This window comes from Pipra filicauda, unplaced genomic scaffold (assembly GCF_003945595.2).
Source record: "Pipra filicauda isolate LSUMZ 115617 unplaced genomic scaffold, ASM394559v2 scaffold233_size1220752_pilon, whole genome shotgun sequence".
Classification (NCBI taxonomy): Eukaryota; Metazoa; Chordata; class Aves; order Passeriformes; family Pipridae; genus Pipra; species Pipra filicauda.
Window position 1 is genome coordinate 856,242 of NW_024104347.1, and position 17,315 is coordinate 873,556.

The 17,315-nt window shown below is 40.9% G+C and overlaps 1 protein-coding gene across 2 annotated transcripts in view; it reads left to right on the forward strand.

Moving 5' to 3' along the window:
* The window catches only part of TRANK1 (tetratricopeptide repeat and ankyrin repeat containing 1), a 60,239-nt gene that overhangs the window by 17,755 nt on the left and 25,169 nt on the right, over window positions 1–17,315 (forward strand). For both annotated transcript variants that reach the window (XM_027729143.2, XM_039381604.1), the window contains exons 7-12: window positions 11,141–11,279; window positions 11,696–11,827; window positions 13,350–13,517; window positions 15,312–15,467; window positions 15,842–16,093; window positions 16,959–17,135. In XM_027729143.2, the coding sequence (XP_027584944.2) occupies window positions 11,141–11,279; window positions 11,696–11,827; window positions 13,350–13,517; window positions 15,312–15,467; window positions 15,842–16,093; window positions 16,959–17,135 (1,024 nt within the window). The remainder of the gene's footprint in view (window positions 1–11,140; window positions 11,280–11,695; window positions 11,828–13,349; window positions 13,518–15,311; window positions 15,468–15,841; window positions 16,094–16,958; window positions 17,136–17,315) is intronic.

Sequence of the window (17,315 nt, forward strand, 5' to 3'; positions counted from 1 at the left end):
GCCAACAGAGTAACTCCTCACACTGACAATAAAGCATGGCAACACAATAGAAGATGCATGTAGAGTGTCTTAGTAAAATATTTTCCTTCCTAGGCAAGCAAAGCAAAATACTTCTTTGAGAGAGGAGGAGAAACATGGGTTGCCTTTACAAAATAGCATGTCCTTTGTTGTTGAATTGACCCCACAAGTCTTACCTATTCTAGTGGGTTTGTTGTACACATGGAAGACTGAAAGAATCGAGATGAAAAATCCCTAAGCAGTGCTTCTCTTTTGTGAAAATTAGAAAATGTGGCTTTCTGAGAACTCAGACTTCCCCTGCTTCCACTACAATCTCCCTGTAATTTGTTGTATTTTGATTTTTTTTTTTTTAACTGTTCACAAGCAGTAATTCTTGCCAGTCAAAATTTGGCATGAGGTATGAAAAAAAAAAGATTTATTTGTGGATGTTGAAAGCATGTGTGAAGACTACTATTTAAAAAGATTGTTGCCCGTAACAAAGACACAAACCAACAGAGTGCCGGTTTATGCGGTGCTTTATTCAGGGCCCGGGAACCTGAGGACTAGCGTCCCAAGTCAGGATTCCAAAGACCCTCATTCTCAGCTCAGCTTTTATACTTTTACACAAACAAGTCTACGTGCAGTTTCCACAGCAAAACAGTTACATTCAGTTACAAACAAGCTCATACTTCATACTGATAACAATTGATAATCATCTACTCTAATCATAAATCTGCTTAAGTTGTCTTACCCCTAGAAACTGTTTAACAGACCCTTACCACATCCAAGGTAACAAATCATTATATACATGCTTGACTAAATCCTTTGATTATTGTTTCCACTTCTTCAGCACATTCCATGCTCACAAACAAGGTTGCTAACTTACTCCTTTGGAGTGTTGCTTTCTAGGCCTACTCTCCTACTAAGCCTTAGCCATTCTACTACTAAATTTGAATTGCTCTGTAACATGTCCCCCCTTTTGAGCATTCTTCAGGCTTTGCCTGCAAGGATGCTCAAATGTAGCAATCTTCAGGCTGCAGTTTCTTGATAGACAGGAGGTGGTCCATCTTGCGGTGAGATTACTTCTTTTCTTGTTATAGCTTTCATGATGCGTCTCGTATGTTGACCTTCTTTCACAATCATTCCTAAAAGACACTTATAAACAATTATGGCTATGACAATAATTATTACAATCAGAATTCCGTACTGGATAACAGAAGATATCCATCCTGACACATGAAGACCTAGAGAGCTGAATAATTCTCCTATCCAATTATGTTCTGCTTCCTTTTGGATTTCATGGACGTTTCCCTCAATTTGTTCAAGTTGATTAATGTCTTTTTCAACTTCTTGAGTGACATTTGGGATGTGTACACAACAATGCTCGTTCTTTGCATGCAGGTACCGCAAACTCCATGTTCTTTTAATAATATCAGGTCTAATGCCATGCGATTTTGTATGGTCATTCTAGAGGTGACTTGTAATTGTAAGTTTAGATCTTTAAATCCTTTCTTAGTGACTGCCGCTAGCCTCTCAGTTTGTCCCATTAATTTAAACAACATCTCTCTGTTTCGATATGTTGAGATTGGTGCAAACAAAGACTCTAATGCCCATCCAAATTTTACTCCATCCGACGGTTCATGCCAATCTCCTAATCCTAGGTTGTCTATTTCATTATTGATATCTCGCTTCTCTCTTATTTGCTTTTCTCGTATTGTCAATTTTTCTGGTTTCCAAAATGGGCAAAGTGTAGGTATTCCCAATGTGACAGGTACAACTGGTCCATCTACGGGCATGTGGGTGGTCCACTGGCCATGTCCCATGACCCATACTAGGTTTCCTGGACTTCTAACTGTAGTAGTATGACAATCAATGTTTTTCACATGTCTTTTAATAGTATGGTTGTATCCTTGACACTCGCATCCTAACTGCAGGAGGGTCCTGACTGGTATTAATCCTATTTCATCATCTGGGGTGTCACATGTATATATTCGAGTACAGTTCCAATTTTCTTTTGTAAGTAACTCTTTCCTCCAATTGTGACTCTCTTTATACACTGTGGAGTATGTTTGATTCTTCTTCCCTTTCCAATGTATGCACCAATGTACCCTTCCAATATAGCTATAGACTTCTAATAAACTAGGTCCCCAGATTGTTTGCCACTCTTTCATAGTTGTGGAGCTAGTGATATTTTGACACACTTCTTCTTGTTTTTCTCGTTTTATTTGAACTTGTACTTTAGAACATGGGTATGTTACTGAATCTGAGATCAAACAATTCCCTTCTGACTTTCCAATTTTCCCACTTTCTACCCAACGAAAATATCCAGGCATTTGCTCGCATGGTTTCTTAGTCATTTTGTCACTCAACAAACAAGCATTCGTCATTTCATTCCATGTTACAGTTACAAATTTGCAATTCCATGTAATATTCTTGAACATTCTGGGGATTTCTGGTACTGGAATTATTCCCCATGGAATTTGGTCCCCTGCTGCGTGAGGCATGGGGAGACATGCAGTAATTTTTGTAACATTCTGTACTCTCCCAAAATCACGGATTAGGCCTACGACTAGGTTTTCTTGTTCAATTCTCCTTTCAGGAATTCTCTGGTCGTTTACTTGTCGGGTTATTCTTTCTGTTCTTATGTAAACAACAATAGTTCCAGTCTCATACCAGTCATCTCTATTTACCCAGCAGATATATTGGCCTTCATCTTCTCCTTTTTGTACTCTTGATTATTAAGACTATCGCCTCTGCTCTCTTTTCTATTCGATGTTTCTCACTGCTTTTCAGATTTTGCCCTTTAAACCACCACCCATATTCTAAGTATTGTTCTTCTTGAATTTTGCAACTTAAAATCAGATTTTCTCCTTCCTGAGCAGGATAGACACCGCGTTCTGGTCTGACTTTTACTCCTTGATGTGGTACGGCTACTGCTGTCCTTATCCCATAATCTTTCTCTTTTCCACATGTGACTACACAAAGAAATGTACCTTCTGTCTTTCCTATTCTGGGATTAGAAATATTCAACCACCCTTTACCTCCTTTACTGTTTGACCACCAGCTAACTCCTTGACTCAGTGATTCCCAGGATTGATTTGCCATATTCAATTTCCACCACTTTACTTTAACTGATTTTTGACAATTATCAAATTGGAAGGTACAATTGATTTTTAAAGGAGGACCATCCCACATGTCTGATTGTTTCCTAGTGGGTATAACTCGCACTTTGGTCACCGTTTTCTGAGTCGTGTTTATTGTCCGTATTTCTATATGTCCATAATCAAAACTTTCCCAAATCCAAACTACACACATATATGTTCCTTCCATAGCTTTAGACACTTTGGGTACCTGCAGAACGGTGTAACCTTTTTGTTGTGTAGCATTCCAAACTGTTGTCACTCCTTCTGTCATGATTTGATCTTGATCTCTCCATCTCCACTTGACGTTAACATCTCTTAATTCAGCTCCCTGGTCATCAGAAAATAGACAGGTTAAATTTTCATCAGTAACTTCGGGGACCAGTAAATAAGGGTCAGGGGTTTCAATTCTTACAAAGGTCTCTGTCAAACCTATCAGTTTCAGAAATACTAAGATCTTCAGGTGGTAGTTCAACGAAACACCATTTTTGTCGGTGAGAGAGGCTCTACTGACCACGAGACGGGAACTTTCTTGACTCGAGTATAATGGATCCAGCTGTCGATTCCTTTGACCTTTACTGCGGTATAGGTCGTCATTATCACCTGTCGTGGACCATCCCATGTTTCTTTCAGCGGCTCCACCGACCAGTTTCTCACGTAGACTTGATCTCCCGGAGAAATGTCATGCACTGGATTCTCCAGGGGCAAAGGTCGATTCCACTGCAATGCTCCTCTGAGGGCTGTGAGAGTCTTATTTAAAGATAACACATAATTAAATACTGCTTGATCACCCACTATATGAGGATCCCCTTGGTAGGTAGCTGCATGATAGGGTTTGCCATACAATATCTCATATGGACTTACTCCTATTCTCTCCCTTGGTTTGATCCTGATTCTCAACAAGGCAAGAGGTAGTGCTTGGGGCCACTGAATTTTTGCTTCCGGACAGATTTTCTTCAATTGACCTTTCAATGTCTGATTCATTCTTTCTACTTGCCCGCTAGATTGCGGTCTCCATGGTGTATCGAGATTCTATGCTATTCCTAGTGCGATGGATATATCTTGCACTATCCCTGCGGTAAAGTGTGGCCCTCGATCAGAAGATAACCCTAAAGGTATCCCAAATCTCGGAATAATCTCCCTTAGAAGAGTCTTAACTACTTCCTTTGCTTGATTGGTCCTGCATGGAAAGGCTTCCGGCCACCCTGAAAAGGTACAAACGTATACTAACAAATACTTATAAGTTTGGGCCTTGGGTAATTCAGAAAAATCTATTTGCCAATAGTCTCCTGGTAACTGCGCTATCTGTAATTTTCCCATTTGTACCTGTTTTCTGACTACTGGGTTATTCTTTATACATATGGGACACATTGCATTTACCCTTTTTGCTAGTGTTAACATCTGATTTGAGAAAACTTCATTTTTCAAAAATTTTACCATTGCTTCTGCACCCCAGTGGCACTTATTGTGTTCCGTTTCGAGTACTGCTTTCATTATTCTGACAGGTAGAATCACTTGTCCTGTGGGGGAAATATACCACCCTTTAACATTTTTCTTTGCTTCTGTCATTTGAGCTAATTTCTCATCTTCCTGTGAATAATGTGGTTTTTCTTCCATATATGCTATTGCTGGATTATTTCGAACGGGCAAAAGAGCCATCTGAGTCCATACTTCTCTTGCGGCTTGTTTAGCCGCTTGGTCAGCTTGTCGATTACCTTGAAATTCTCGTCCAGGATCAGTCTGATGTCCTTTGACATGCATTATTGCCACTGCTGAGGGCTTGTGTATTGCCTCTAGCAATTGTAAAATTTCTTCCCGATGTTTAATCGTTGACCCCTGAGAAGTAAGAAGTCCTTTCTCTTTCCAGAGTGCTCTGTGAACATGAACTACCCCAAAAGCATATTTGGAGTCAGTCCATATATTAACTCTCCTTCCTTGGCTTAATATTAAAGCTCTCACCAATGCCCATATTTCGGCCTTTTGTGCAGACGTACCTGGGGGTAGGGCTTTTGCTTCTATCACTTGTTGTAAAGTGACCACTGCATACCCAGCATACCTGGTGCCATTTTCCACAAAGCTAGATCCGTCGGTGTACAACTCCCAGTCAGGATCTGTCAATGGTTCGTCCTTCAAGTCTCTTCTGCTCGCGTAGACTTGTTCAATGGTCTCTACACAGTCATGCTCCAGGATACCTTCTTCTTGTGTGGACCTAAGGAATTCTGCTGGGTTGAGATGGTTAGTGATTTTCAGTTCAACATCATCTTGCTCTCTCAACAAAGCCTGATACTGCAACATGCGGCTAGATGAGAGCCAATGCCCCCCTTTTTGTTCTAAAACTGCTATGACCATGTGGGGCACGTACACTACCATGTGTTTTCCCAGAGTCAATTTTCGTGCTTCTTGTGTTAAAATAACCGTCGCTGCCACAGCTCTGAGACACCCTGGCCATCCCCCACTTACTGCGTCTAGCCGTTTGGAGAAATACCCAACCGGTCTCTTCCAGGATCCTAACCGCTGAGTGAGTACTCCTAGAGCCATTCGTTGTCTCTCGCAGACATAGAGCTGAAATTCCTTGGTTAGGTCCGGTAGTCCCAGGGCAGGTGCTTCCTGGAGGGCTCTTTTCAGTTCCTGGAAAGCTCTTTCTTGTTTCGTCCCCCAGGTCAGCTTGGGCTCCTTTACTGCTTCATATAAGGGTCTGGCAGTTAGTCCAAAGTTGGGAATCCACAGTCTGCACCACCCGACCATTCCTAAAAAAGATCTTAGTTCTTGATTATTTCGGGGCACAGGGATAGCACATATTGCTTGAACCCTATTTGTTCCTAAGCGCCGGATTCCTTGAGAGATTTCGCATCCCAGATAAATAACTTTCTGTTTTACTAGTTGTGCTTTTTCTTTTGAGACTCGGTAGCCTGCTTGCCCCAGCATGTTTAACAGTTCAATGGTTAACTGACGGCAGAGTCCCTGTTCTGTATCTCCCAAAAAAATGTCATCTACATATTGCAGTACTATATATGAAAAAGGGGATTCTTTTACCTGAGTAGTTTTCCATTCTTCGAGTTCTTTTGCTAACTGGTTACCGAATATCGTAGGCGAACATTTAAATCCTTGCGGTAATTGAGTCCAAGTAAGCTGTCGCTTTCGTCCAGTCTCTGGGTTTTCCCATTCAAAGGCAAAGATTTTCCAACTTTCCCGTGCCAGTGGTATGCAGAAGAAGGCATCCTTTAGATCAATCACTGTAAACCACTGAAATCTCTCAGAAACAGATGTTAACAAGGTGTAAGGGTTAGCTACAACCGGGTGGATGTCTTTTGTGATGAGGTTTACTGCTCTCAAGTCTTGCACTAACCTGTACTTACCATTAGGCTTTCTTATTGGAAAAATGGGAGTATTAAACTCTGACTCACATTCTTTCAATATCCCCAAAATTAGAAACTGTGTGATCATTGGGGCTATTCCTTTTCTAGCTTCTAAACTAATTGGGTATTGTCGCACTCTAACGGGTTGTGCTCCTTCTTTTAATTCTATTCTAACTGGAGTAGCAGCTTTGGATTTTCCAGGGACTCCTGTTTCCCATACCCAAGGCACTACAGCCTGTTCTATTTCCTGAGGTATCTCTTCTTTTTCTACTTCTTTCACAACAAAAATTTTTGCTAAGTTCTCTTCCGGAATTTCCATTTTGACTCTCCCTTTTTCAAATATAATTTTAGCTTGCAAGGCTGAAAGCAAATCCCTTCCCAGTAAACATTCAGGACTGTTAGGCATGTACAAAAATTGATGATCTAATTCTTTTCCTCTAAATTTGATATCTAAGGGTCGCAGAAACGTCTTTTCCTCTATCTGTCCTGAAACTCCTATCACCCATGCAGTTGAATTACTTAGTGGCCCCATCAATTTATTCATTGCCGAAAAACTAGCTCCAGTGTCTATCCTAAATTCTGTCAGCTCTCCCTCTACTTCTAAAACAACCTTTAAATCCTGGTCTAGTCAGCTTTGATTCTGGTAATTCCCTAACATAAAGGCTTGGGCGACACCTTGTGGTGTGCCCATATTAACAGGGTTTTGTGGATTTGCAAAGCCTTGGGGATTCCACGGATTTATTCCACTTCCAGCGTTCAGTGGGCATTCATTTTTCCAATGTCCTTGTCCTTTACAAAGAGCACATTGATTTGGTCCTATCCTACCACGTCCTCCCCCATATTGATTTCCGAATCCCGACTGATTGTTAAATCCTCTACCTATTCCTCCCCTTCCCCTATTACCGCGACCTCTTCCTCTATGGCTACTGGCCCCATTGTTCCCTCCTGAAGCTTGCAGGAGTGCTAACAAGCTTGCCTGTTGTCTCTTAGTAGCTTCCTTTTCTCTATTATTGTACACCTTCCATGCCACTTCCAATAATTTTTCCAAATCTCTTGTCTCTTCTCCTTCTAACTTCTGAAGTTTTTTCCTAATGTCTTCTTGTGCTTGTCCCATAAAAATCAATGCTAATTGCAATTTTCCTGATTCAGCTTCAACATCTAAATCTGTATATTTCCGAGCTGTCTCTTTTAACCTTTCTAAAAAGGCTGAAGGAGATTCTCCCTTATCCTGTCTTACCGAGTATAACTTTGACCAGTTTAGCGTTTTTGGTATCCCACTTCGTACTCCCTCTACCAATAATTCCTGGTAAATTCTTAACTTTTTATAATCTCCAGACGCATTCGGATCCCATTCGGGATCTTCCCGCGGCACGAAATCATTTACTGTTCCCCATGCCGCCCGGGGCAGAGTTCGAATTCTTTCTTTCGCTCTTTCCACCATCACCCTTAATACCATTTCTTTTTCTGTTGAATCCAGAATTGTATCTAACAATACCTGTAAATCATTCCAGTCCGGATTTTGAGTTTTTATAACCATTTTTATAATACGAGCCACCCGCTCCGGATTTTCTCTATATGTCCCAGCTGACTGTTTCCAATTAATAAATCATTAGGTGAAAAAGGAACCTTTACCATGACTTTTCTCCCGTCCACTCCAACTGCTTCCCGCAAAGGGGCCATCAGTCTAGGGGGTGAGAGCGAAACGTCTGTCTCTCTTCCCCCTCCCCGTCTCTTTTCTCTACTCCTTCCCCGTTCTTTTCGCTCCTTCCGAGTTCGTTCTGCTAGCGGAGTTCTATCAAAATCACATTCTCGCCTTCTCTTTTCTTCCTCATCCGAGGACGATTCTAACGGGGGCATGGTGGGTGATTGTGCCCTCACACGTGAAGGGAGACTATCTCCCGGGGGCGCACTTGGAGTTATGCTGGGGGAGACTAACAAAGACACATCTTCCTCTGGTTCTGAAAACCGTATTTTTCGCTCTTGACATCCTATACATTTATCATCCAGTTCTTTCAAAATCAACATACCACATTCTTTTTGCCATTCAGTCTTACATTTTAAATAATAAAACAAATCTAGATATGGTATTTCATTCCACATCTCGTTTTCCCGTAAATATTGCATCAAGGGGGTTATAATTTCCGGAGTCAAGGTACCATTCCTAGGCCACTGCATTCCCTCTATCTCATATTGGGGCCATACATGATTACAATAATCAATCGTTTCTTGCTTAACTCTTGTCCAAAATTTCCTTCCTTCCAATGTTTTAACAAACAACCAAGCGGAGAATCGTTAGGGATATCATTTTCTGCGCAAGATAGTGCCCTGAAGGTCTTAAATGGCATCATACTCATACACACCTTAGTCTAAATCGAAATTATATTTTCAATCACACAGTAAACAGTACAAAACAATACAAACAGTATAACCAATACCTTCCCAAATCAACTTGTCAAGTCTCAGTATGAGTGACAAGTGCTGGTTCAGCGTGGCTTTCGCCTCGTCTTACGACCAGCACCTAGGCTTCCCAACTAAATCCTTGCCCAACCCAGCGGGTAAACTCACGGTCCCGTCTTAATGGGCAGGCTCCCAAACAACCAACCTGAGAGAATAAAGCACCTTCAGGCTTACCTGGATGGTTGTCCGTCGGGCGCGGGGTCGGGCACGGGTCGATGTCTCCCCAGAAATCACCTGGTTGCCGGCATGGAGTGGATCAGCTCGTGAGCCGCCCCAGCTACCCCTGGAGTCCCATCTGGGTCGCCAGAAAACTGTTGCCCGTAACAAAGACACAAACCAACAGAGTGCCGGTTTATGCGGTGCTTTATTCGGGGCCCGGGAACCTGAGGACTAGCGTCCCAAGTCAGGATTCCAAAGACCCTTATTCTCAGCTCAGCTTTTATACTTTTACACAAACAAGTCTACGTGCAGTTTCCACAGCAAAACAGTTACATTCAGTTACAAACAAGCTCATACTTCATACTGATAACAATTGATAATCATCTACTCTAATCGTAAATCTGCTTAAGTTGTCTTACCCCTAGAAACTGTTTAACAGACCCTTACCACATCCAAGGTAACAAATCATTATATACATGCTTGACTAAATCCTTTGATTATTGTTTCCACTTCTTCAGCACATTCCATGCTCACAAACAAGGTTGCTAACTTACTCCTTTGGAGTGTTGCTTTCTAGGCCTACTCTCCTACTAAGCCTTAGCCATTCTACTACTAAATTTGAATTGCTCTGTAACAAGATGACAGGCACAAATGCAGAAATTATGTCTGAACACTGTTTCTGACCACCTCTTCATGTCCTGATCCTTCTGGCATATTGTCTCAATTTCCATCTGACCCTCCTCTGGACACCTCCAGAGTACCTTATATTGCTGTGCCCCTTGTAGACTATGCTTTATGTTCATTAAGCCCTTGCTAGAACATCTGTTTTCAGTTCAGCTGTCTTCTGCTCAGGCTGTGTGCTTTCACAGAATCCTAGAATCCTCGAGGTTGGAAGAGATCTTCAAGATCAACTCAGCACAACCAGAATCACCCCTAAACCATTTCCCAAGTGCCACACCCAGATGCCTCTTGAACACTTTCACCTCCCTGGGCAACTTATTCCAATGCCTGACCACTCTTTCAGTGAAATTTTTTTTTCCTAGTATCTAGTCTGAACCTCCCTTGGTGCAACTTAAGGCTGTTTTCTCTCCTTCTTTCACTTGGGACGCAGCAGAAGAGACCAACCTCCATCTCTCTACAACCTCCCTTCAGATGGTTGTAGAGAGCAATGAGGTCCCTCGTGAGCCTTGTTTTCTCCAGGCTAAACAATCCCAGCTCCTTCAGCTGCTCCTCATCACACTTGTGCTCCAGACGCTGCCCCAACTCCATTGCCCTTCTCTGGATACGCTCCTGCAGCTCAATGTCCTTCTTGTAGTGAGAGTTTCAAAACTGAACACAGGATTCAAGGTGCAGCCTCACCAGTGCCAAGTACAGTGGGACAATCACTTCCCTAGTCCTGCTGGCCACACTATTTCTGGCATCAACCTGTCGGAGCGAGTCCAGAAGAGTGCCACTCAAAATGATTAGAGGAATGGAGCACCTCTGCTATGAGGAAAGGCTGAGAGAATTGAGATTGTTCAGCCTGGAAAAGAGAAGACTTTGGGTTGACCTAATTGCAGCCTTCCAATACCTGAAGGGAGCCTACAGGCGAGATGGAGAGAGGCTTTTGCAAGAGCATGTAGTGACAGGACAAGGGGGAATGGCTGCAGACTGAAAAGGAGTAGGTTTACATTAGATACCAGGAAGAAATTCTTTACTCAGAGGGTGGTCAAGCACTGGAACAGGTTGCCAGGAGGAGTTGTGGATGCCCCATCCCTGGAGGCATTCAAGGCAAGGTTGAATGGAACTGTGAGCAACCTGGTCTAGTGAAAGGTGACCCTGCCTATTGGGGGTTGGAACTAGATGATCTTTATTGTCCCTTCTGACCCAAGCCATGCTATGGAAGTCTATGAAATAGTTTCATTTTACAATGGATATAGCTTGTTATTGTTCCACTGAATCTTGTCATAAAAACATGGAAATAGAATTAAAAAGGAAATGCCTTTTGTGTATGTAAAACTAATGTGTTGTAATTGTTCTCTTTGTTGTCAGACTTCTGAGTTGTATGGTCATGGTGAGAAGGTGCAAGGACTAGTGGACTTAGTCAAGTGGCTAATTTCCATTGGGGCAAAAGCTGAATCCATTGGAGTGTATCCGCTGCATGCTGTTATCAGACTGTGTATCAAAGCAAGTGAGTGATGTCTGCAGCTAAAATAAACCAGTGGTGGCTTTCCTTAGAGAACTGACACTTAGAGCTTTTTTAAATTAAAAAAATATTCACAACAACTCAGGTCAGATTATTAAGTATAATCTTGCATGTGCCAGTAAAGCACTATTTTAGAAATGTTTTAAACACTCTTTTTGATCATCTCTGCCTGATAGTGGTGGAAACCTATTATAGTTGTTCTCTTCTGTGATTTGAAGCAAAAGTGTAGTTTGAATATATCAACTTTGACAAAAGAACAGTATTTCATCCTGCCATCTCAGTGTGGAGCAGCAGTTTCTATGTCTGTGAAAGGGTCATGAGTCAACCTTAGATTTGCATCTTGCCATTTCATAGGAGAAAAAAACGCTAATCTATTTATGTGTGTTTTTCTGTCATTTCAGCAAATAACCATCTCTTCAGGTGGTTACTGACTCAGAGGCCAGACTTGAAGGATAGGATCAACCAGCAAGACAGAGATGGACATACCCTCCTGCATATTGTGGCCTCTTCCAATGAATATTCCCAGAAAAGCAGTAAGTACAGTTTTTTTGTTTGTGTGCGTGTGTTGCTTTGTTTTCATATTAAACAATCAATAATGGAAGAAAGTTTCAGACCTTGGTGTTTACTGTTTCATGTGAAGGAAGAAAATGAGAAGGTATCTGAAGGTAGACTGTGTAATAACAAGTAATATTTAAACATTTCAACAATTCCTTTTCAAAATTGTGTACCTGATGTCTGACAGTTTCCTTTGCTCTTTGGTTTGACTGATTAGGATTTTCCCACACGTATACTGCAGTTTTTAGAATCTTAGAAGTTACCTTTTAAAGTTTGATGTGTCCTTAAAATAGGTGAAAATTTGAGACCGAAGTAGTAGTGTACATTGTCAGAGGAGGAAAACAGGATGCTTTCCTTCACATTTTCTGTGGGATTTCTTTTATGTTAACCTGGCTTTTTTCCTTGTATTTTTTACTCTGCTCGCTAGGTGGCAATGGGAAACAAACATCAATGCCAAGATAACACCAGACTTGTGGGTCATTGCGTGCAGTGACATTCTGGTGGTTTGCTTTAATAGTGTGAATGAAATGTGCACAACCTATATCTAAATAATTTCATTTTCTGGAAAGGTGTAACACATCTTTTGCAGCAGTTCCATCTGCTGCTAAATGACTTACACATTTGTAGAAGAGACTGTATATCTGTATAAATTTATTTTTTCCTTAAATTAAGGTTTATTTAATAATATTCATATAGTATTTATTATAGAGAGATTATATATGTTAATATGTATTTATTAAAGTTTATTTCTTTTTAGCTATTCATTCTGAACATTATACATCATAGAATCACTGAGGCTGAAAAAGACCTCCAAGATCTTCAAGTCCTGTGGTGGTGTGCCAAGGGTGGTGGTCTAACACTTATTTGCTCACCTTTGCTCAGTTTTCTCCTACATGACTTGGTGATTTGGTGCTCCTGTGCTCTCCCAGCTGTTCTGAGGGCATGACTACTAGCAAATGTGCCTCTTTGAGACAAGAGAAGTACAGGCAGCTGTAAAACTTCCCCTAGTAGTACAGTGTGGCATACTAAGAAGTGAGCATGTAGTCTTCCAGAATATCAGATATGATGTCAAGGCTTTAAATCACCATCATATTTATTGTGCTTATGTGTAATCTGTAATACTTGTAGTGAAATGCTACAGAGGATAGCAGTTTCTGTTGAAGACAATTATACTTTTAGTCAAAGTAGACATCTTAGTTATAAAGTTTATTTCCAAGAAAATCGTGGTTTATGTTTCACAGGAAAGAAACTCAGTGCCTACCTGTGTATATTTATGCCTGAATGTGTGAAATATTCTGGTTTATCAAGTCACTTTCCAAACCTTGTGGAAAAATACCTAACAATGCCTCATTCTTATGACACTGGAAAAATTTAAATCTTTTAAATTAGAAATAGGCTAGAAATTGTGCCAGGAAATTAAAAATAAAAAGGAAAACAGAACAAGACCCCTGAACGATGTGAATTATTCTTCCTCTAATTTTTATTCATGTGTTTTCTTAGACCAAACAGAAGATGTGATAATGCTCCTGAATTTTGGGGTTGATCCCACTTTTCCAGATGCACGGTCAAGATATGTCATAGATATCTTGAAAAAGAACAAAAACTTTGATGCTGTAAGACAAGTCAGCAAGCACATTGAGAAACACACTTCCTCTGAGAAACAGACAGGTACTACAGGCACTATGTGCTTTTCCTGTTTTAAAATTATATCCTTTAGGTATAAAATTGTTTTATTTTGAATTGGTAATAGTGGGTGGGTTTTATGTAACTTCTCCTATGAGTTGTCACCGTGATCTCCTACCAGTCAAAAGTGAATATTTTGTCCTTGCCTGAAGGCAACTGCTGTCTAACTGTTCAGATCAAACTTGGCATAAAGCAAAGTTTTTAGGTTCCATCTCAGTTTTCATGTGTGTGTTGCATGTAAGTTTACTGGAAAACTGGGTTTCATTGTGCTTACGTCTTAGGGCTCCTGGCAGACAAATTCCCACAGTTTCTTTTTCTTTGCTGCGGAGATCTCTGCTCTGGAGAAGGTTTTAGCGTACTGGTTCTCAGTTAGGGGTTAACACCAATACCCATGTGGCAGTAATCACTTTAGTTGGTGTTTCAGGTAGCTCAGCCTGTCTTTTGTGGCCAGATTTTGGGTGGGTTTTTTTTGCAATGCACAACCTGCGAGAGTTTTCCATGCTTACTGCAAATGAGAGGCTGGAGAATAAGCCCCACCTTTATAGCTAACAGTCTGAGGTTAGTCTCTTTTGCTAAAAAGATAACTAACCTTGTCTGTCTCTTTTGTCCTATGGGGTAAAGCTACTGTTTTGTTTGGTCTTTGATGTAGCTAAATTCCTCAAACCTTTTAGGAAATCCAGGCCAAGTCTTTCAGTGTTTATTTAAGGGCTTTTATTGGGACATCATTTAAAATCTGCTATTGCCCATTACATAAGTATCTCTTAATCTTGTAGATATCATTTTGGTCTGATGGAATTTTTTGGTTTTGTTTTTTTCTTCTAAGAGGACAAATTATTTTATGGCTGTATTTTGTAAATGACGCTGAGGAATCAGACAAGCTCAGGTCATCTGACTAAAACTGTATACTGAAAACATTACTGGGTTTAGTCATCTACTCTAAATTCTGAACAGTGATATAATTGTGAGGCAGCATTTTCCTGCTTTTATACAGATCAGCTTTAAAACTATTACAGTTTTCAGTCTACGGTATTATGGTAAAGAGTGTCATAGTTTTACCTCAGCTGGCAACTAAGCACCATTCAGCCGCTTGTTCACTTCCTCCTCCCTCCCATGGTGCATTGAGATAAGAACAGTTCAATAATTGAAAGAAAGTAAATTAGTAGTAGTAGTATTAAAAATGATGACAAGGAGAAAGGAATAAAACACAAGAAACACAAGTGTTGCACAGTACAATTGCTCACACCCCGCTAACCGATGCCCAGCCTGTCCCCAACCAGTGATGGGCCCCTCATAGCCAATTCCCCCCAGTTTATGTACTGAACATGACATTGTGTGGGGTATGGAATATTCCTGTGACCAGTTCAGGTCAGCTGTCCTGGCCGTGTTCCCTCCCATCTTCTTGTGCACCTGTTCAATGGCAGAGCATGGGACACTGAGAAGGCTTTGTTACAGGGTAAGCACTGCTCACAACCAAAACATCAGTGTGTTATCAACCTTATCCTCATCCTATATCCAAAGCATGCCACTGTACCAGCTACTAAGAAGAAAAATAACACTGTCCCAGGCAAAGCCAGGACAAGAGTGTATTGGATGAAAGTATCAAATATACTTTGGGATGAGAAATCCATCACAGGACTGGCATTGGCAGTAAGTTTCAGCTGTCTGATTTTAATCTACCACTACAGGTTTCTTAGAGCCCTGGGATGTAGTGCATTGCAGTCTTGCCCTGAAAACATGCCATCAAGGAAATGGGTTTTCAATTTCTGTAATGTTTTGCAGGGGGGAAAGAAAGTGCCATAGCTGCTACAGATTCTCTCCGGGATGTTGTGGAACAGTTTGTCCAGTTCTACAGGTTTGAAAATGGAGCACATAATAAAAATGTATTGAAGGAAGGTGCTGTTAAACGATTTCTGAAACTGCTGTCTTCTTTGGAAGGTACAGTGAGTTCACATTTCTGCCTTTCACAAAACTTAATTGCTGTGAAAAATGGGTTTGATGCTAACACATGCATTTTGCCCTTTTACCCTTCCTTCTCTTCTCTGTTTCTGCAACTGTTATTACTGGAATGATGTGCTTTTAATTATATTTACAGTTGTTTTTTTGCACTTAGAATCACTGGAATGTGCACAAAAATTCAGCATGGTGCATCAGAATGTTCAAACTTACTTGGTTGACAGCATAAGGATGGAAAGATGCATTTTGCTGTTCTTTGCTTTGAATTTAATGAATTAATTGTTCTGAAACTAGTTTACAGTGAAATGGATGTCATAAGACTTTGAGTGAGTTGTGTTGTCTTGACTGCCTTGCAGAAATCCCTGAAGAAATCCCATGCAACATCTCCCATGCCTGTGCTAACAGCTTCATAAAACAGTTGCTGGAGAAGCAAATGTGGCATAAAGTTTTGCTGCTACTAACAGGGAAAGCCAATGGGGAAAAGCCAGCCGGTGGAGGACTCTTCAAAAACTGCAGCCTTCCAGATGTTGACATCGGCAACATTATCCAACAGTGTGAAAGATCGGATACGCAAGTGCACCTCATAAGATGCTTGCTTGAACTGGGAGGTGAAAACCAGTGCAATATTAATGTACTATAAAAGATCTAGTATGTTATTTGACATGTTGGGAGCAACATTAGGTCTCAGAAATACCAACATGTGTTTTTTTTCGTGACTCTGCATAAGTGCAGCAGTACGTTGGAGTGCTGTGCATTGGCTACATCTGCTGTATGGGAAGCTAGTAAGGCTGCATGGGTAGAAGATGTTAGTCAAATGAAATTGGTTTGTTAGGGTTGGTAAAAGGTCAAAGATTATTGTTGTTCCTTTGCTTGTAGTTTCTTTTGATTTCTTGATTTCTCTGTCTTCAACCACAATATTGTCCTGGTAGAAACTGTTAGCTACAGTCTCTGATTCAGTCTGCTGTTGCAAGTAACTGACTGCTTCATTGGTTTCAAAGGCATGACCACATGTCTTTCTTTTTTTAACTAGTGTAGACATCATCATTATTCTTGTTTTGCATGAGGTTATTCCTAGGATTACTCTGTCATTTTTCACTGAATCTTATAGCTTGATGCTAACTTTAAGTTATGGACACATAGTCCTGATGAAGCCTTGTGAATGCCAGAGGTGCAAGGATGCTTCTTATTTCAGTCAGTGACTGACTGGCTTGAAGAAGATATGTTCTGGCCTTTATGTCTTCCTATCACAACAGGAGAACTGGTTGCTCATCTTAATGGGAAGAGGAGATTATGAAGATTTTTCTTTGTCAAAAAATGTTTAACAGATACATGTTAAAAACTAACAAAAAACCCCAAACTGTCACCTGCTTGGCAATCAGCATATGCATGCCTTCATCTGTTCAAAACTTTCTGTAATTAGCAGATCTGGCATATCAGATTTAACCCCTGATATTTTCCTGTCCTTCACTCCAGCTTTGCCAGATGGGATTGCAACCAACTCTGAAATTCCACTGCAAATATGCCTCAAAAAGAACTATTTTGAACTGGTGTATTTGCTGCTGACCAAAGGTGCAGATCCTCAGAATCTCTCTGTTACACAAGGAGATACTCCTTTGCATGCTGCAGTTTCCATCTGTTTCAATAATAGAGGTAAGGCTTTTGCTGTTGTAAACATCCCCATTTCTTACCTATCCAGCCCACTGCTGCTGTTTACAGATGTGCTAGCAGAGGCAGGAGATCAGGATGTCTGACTGTCTCACTCAACCCCCAAAGTTTGCAGGCCAGAGGATGCACACCAGTCTTAGTTAAGCTGATGTGTTCTGCTCTCTG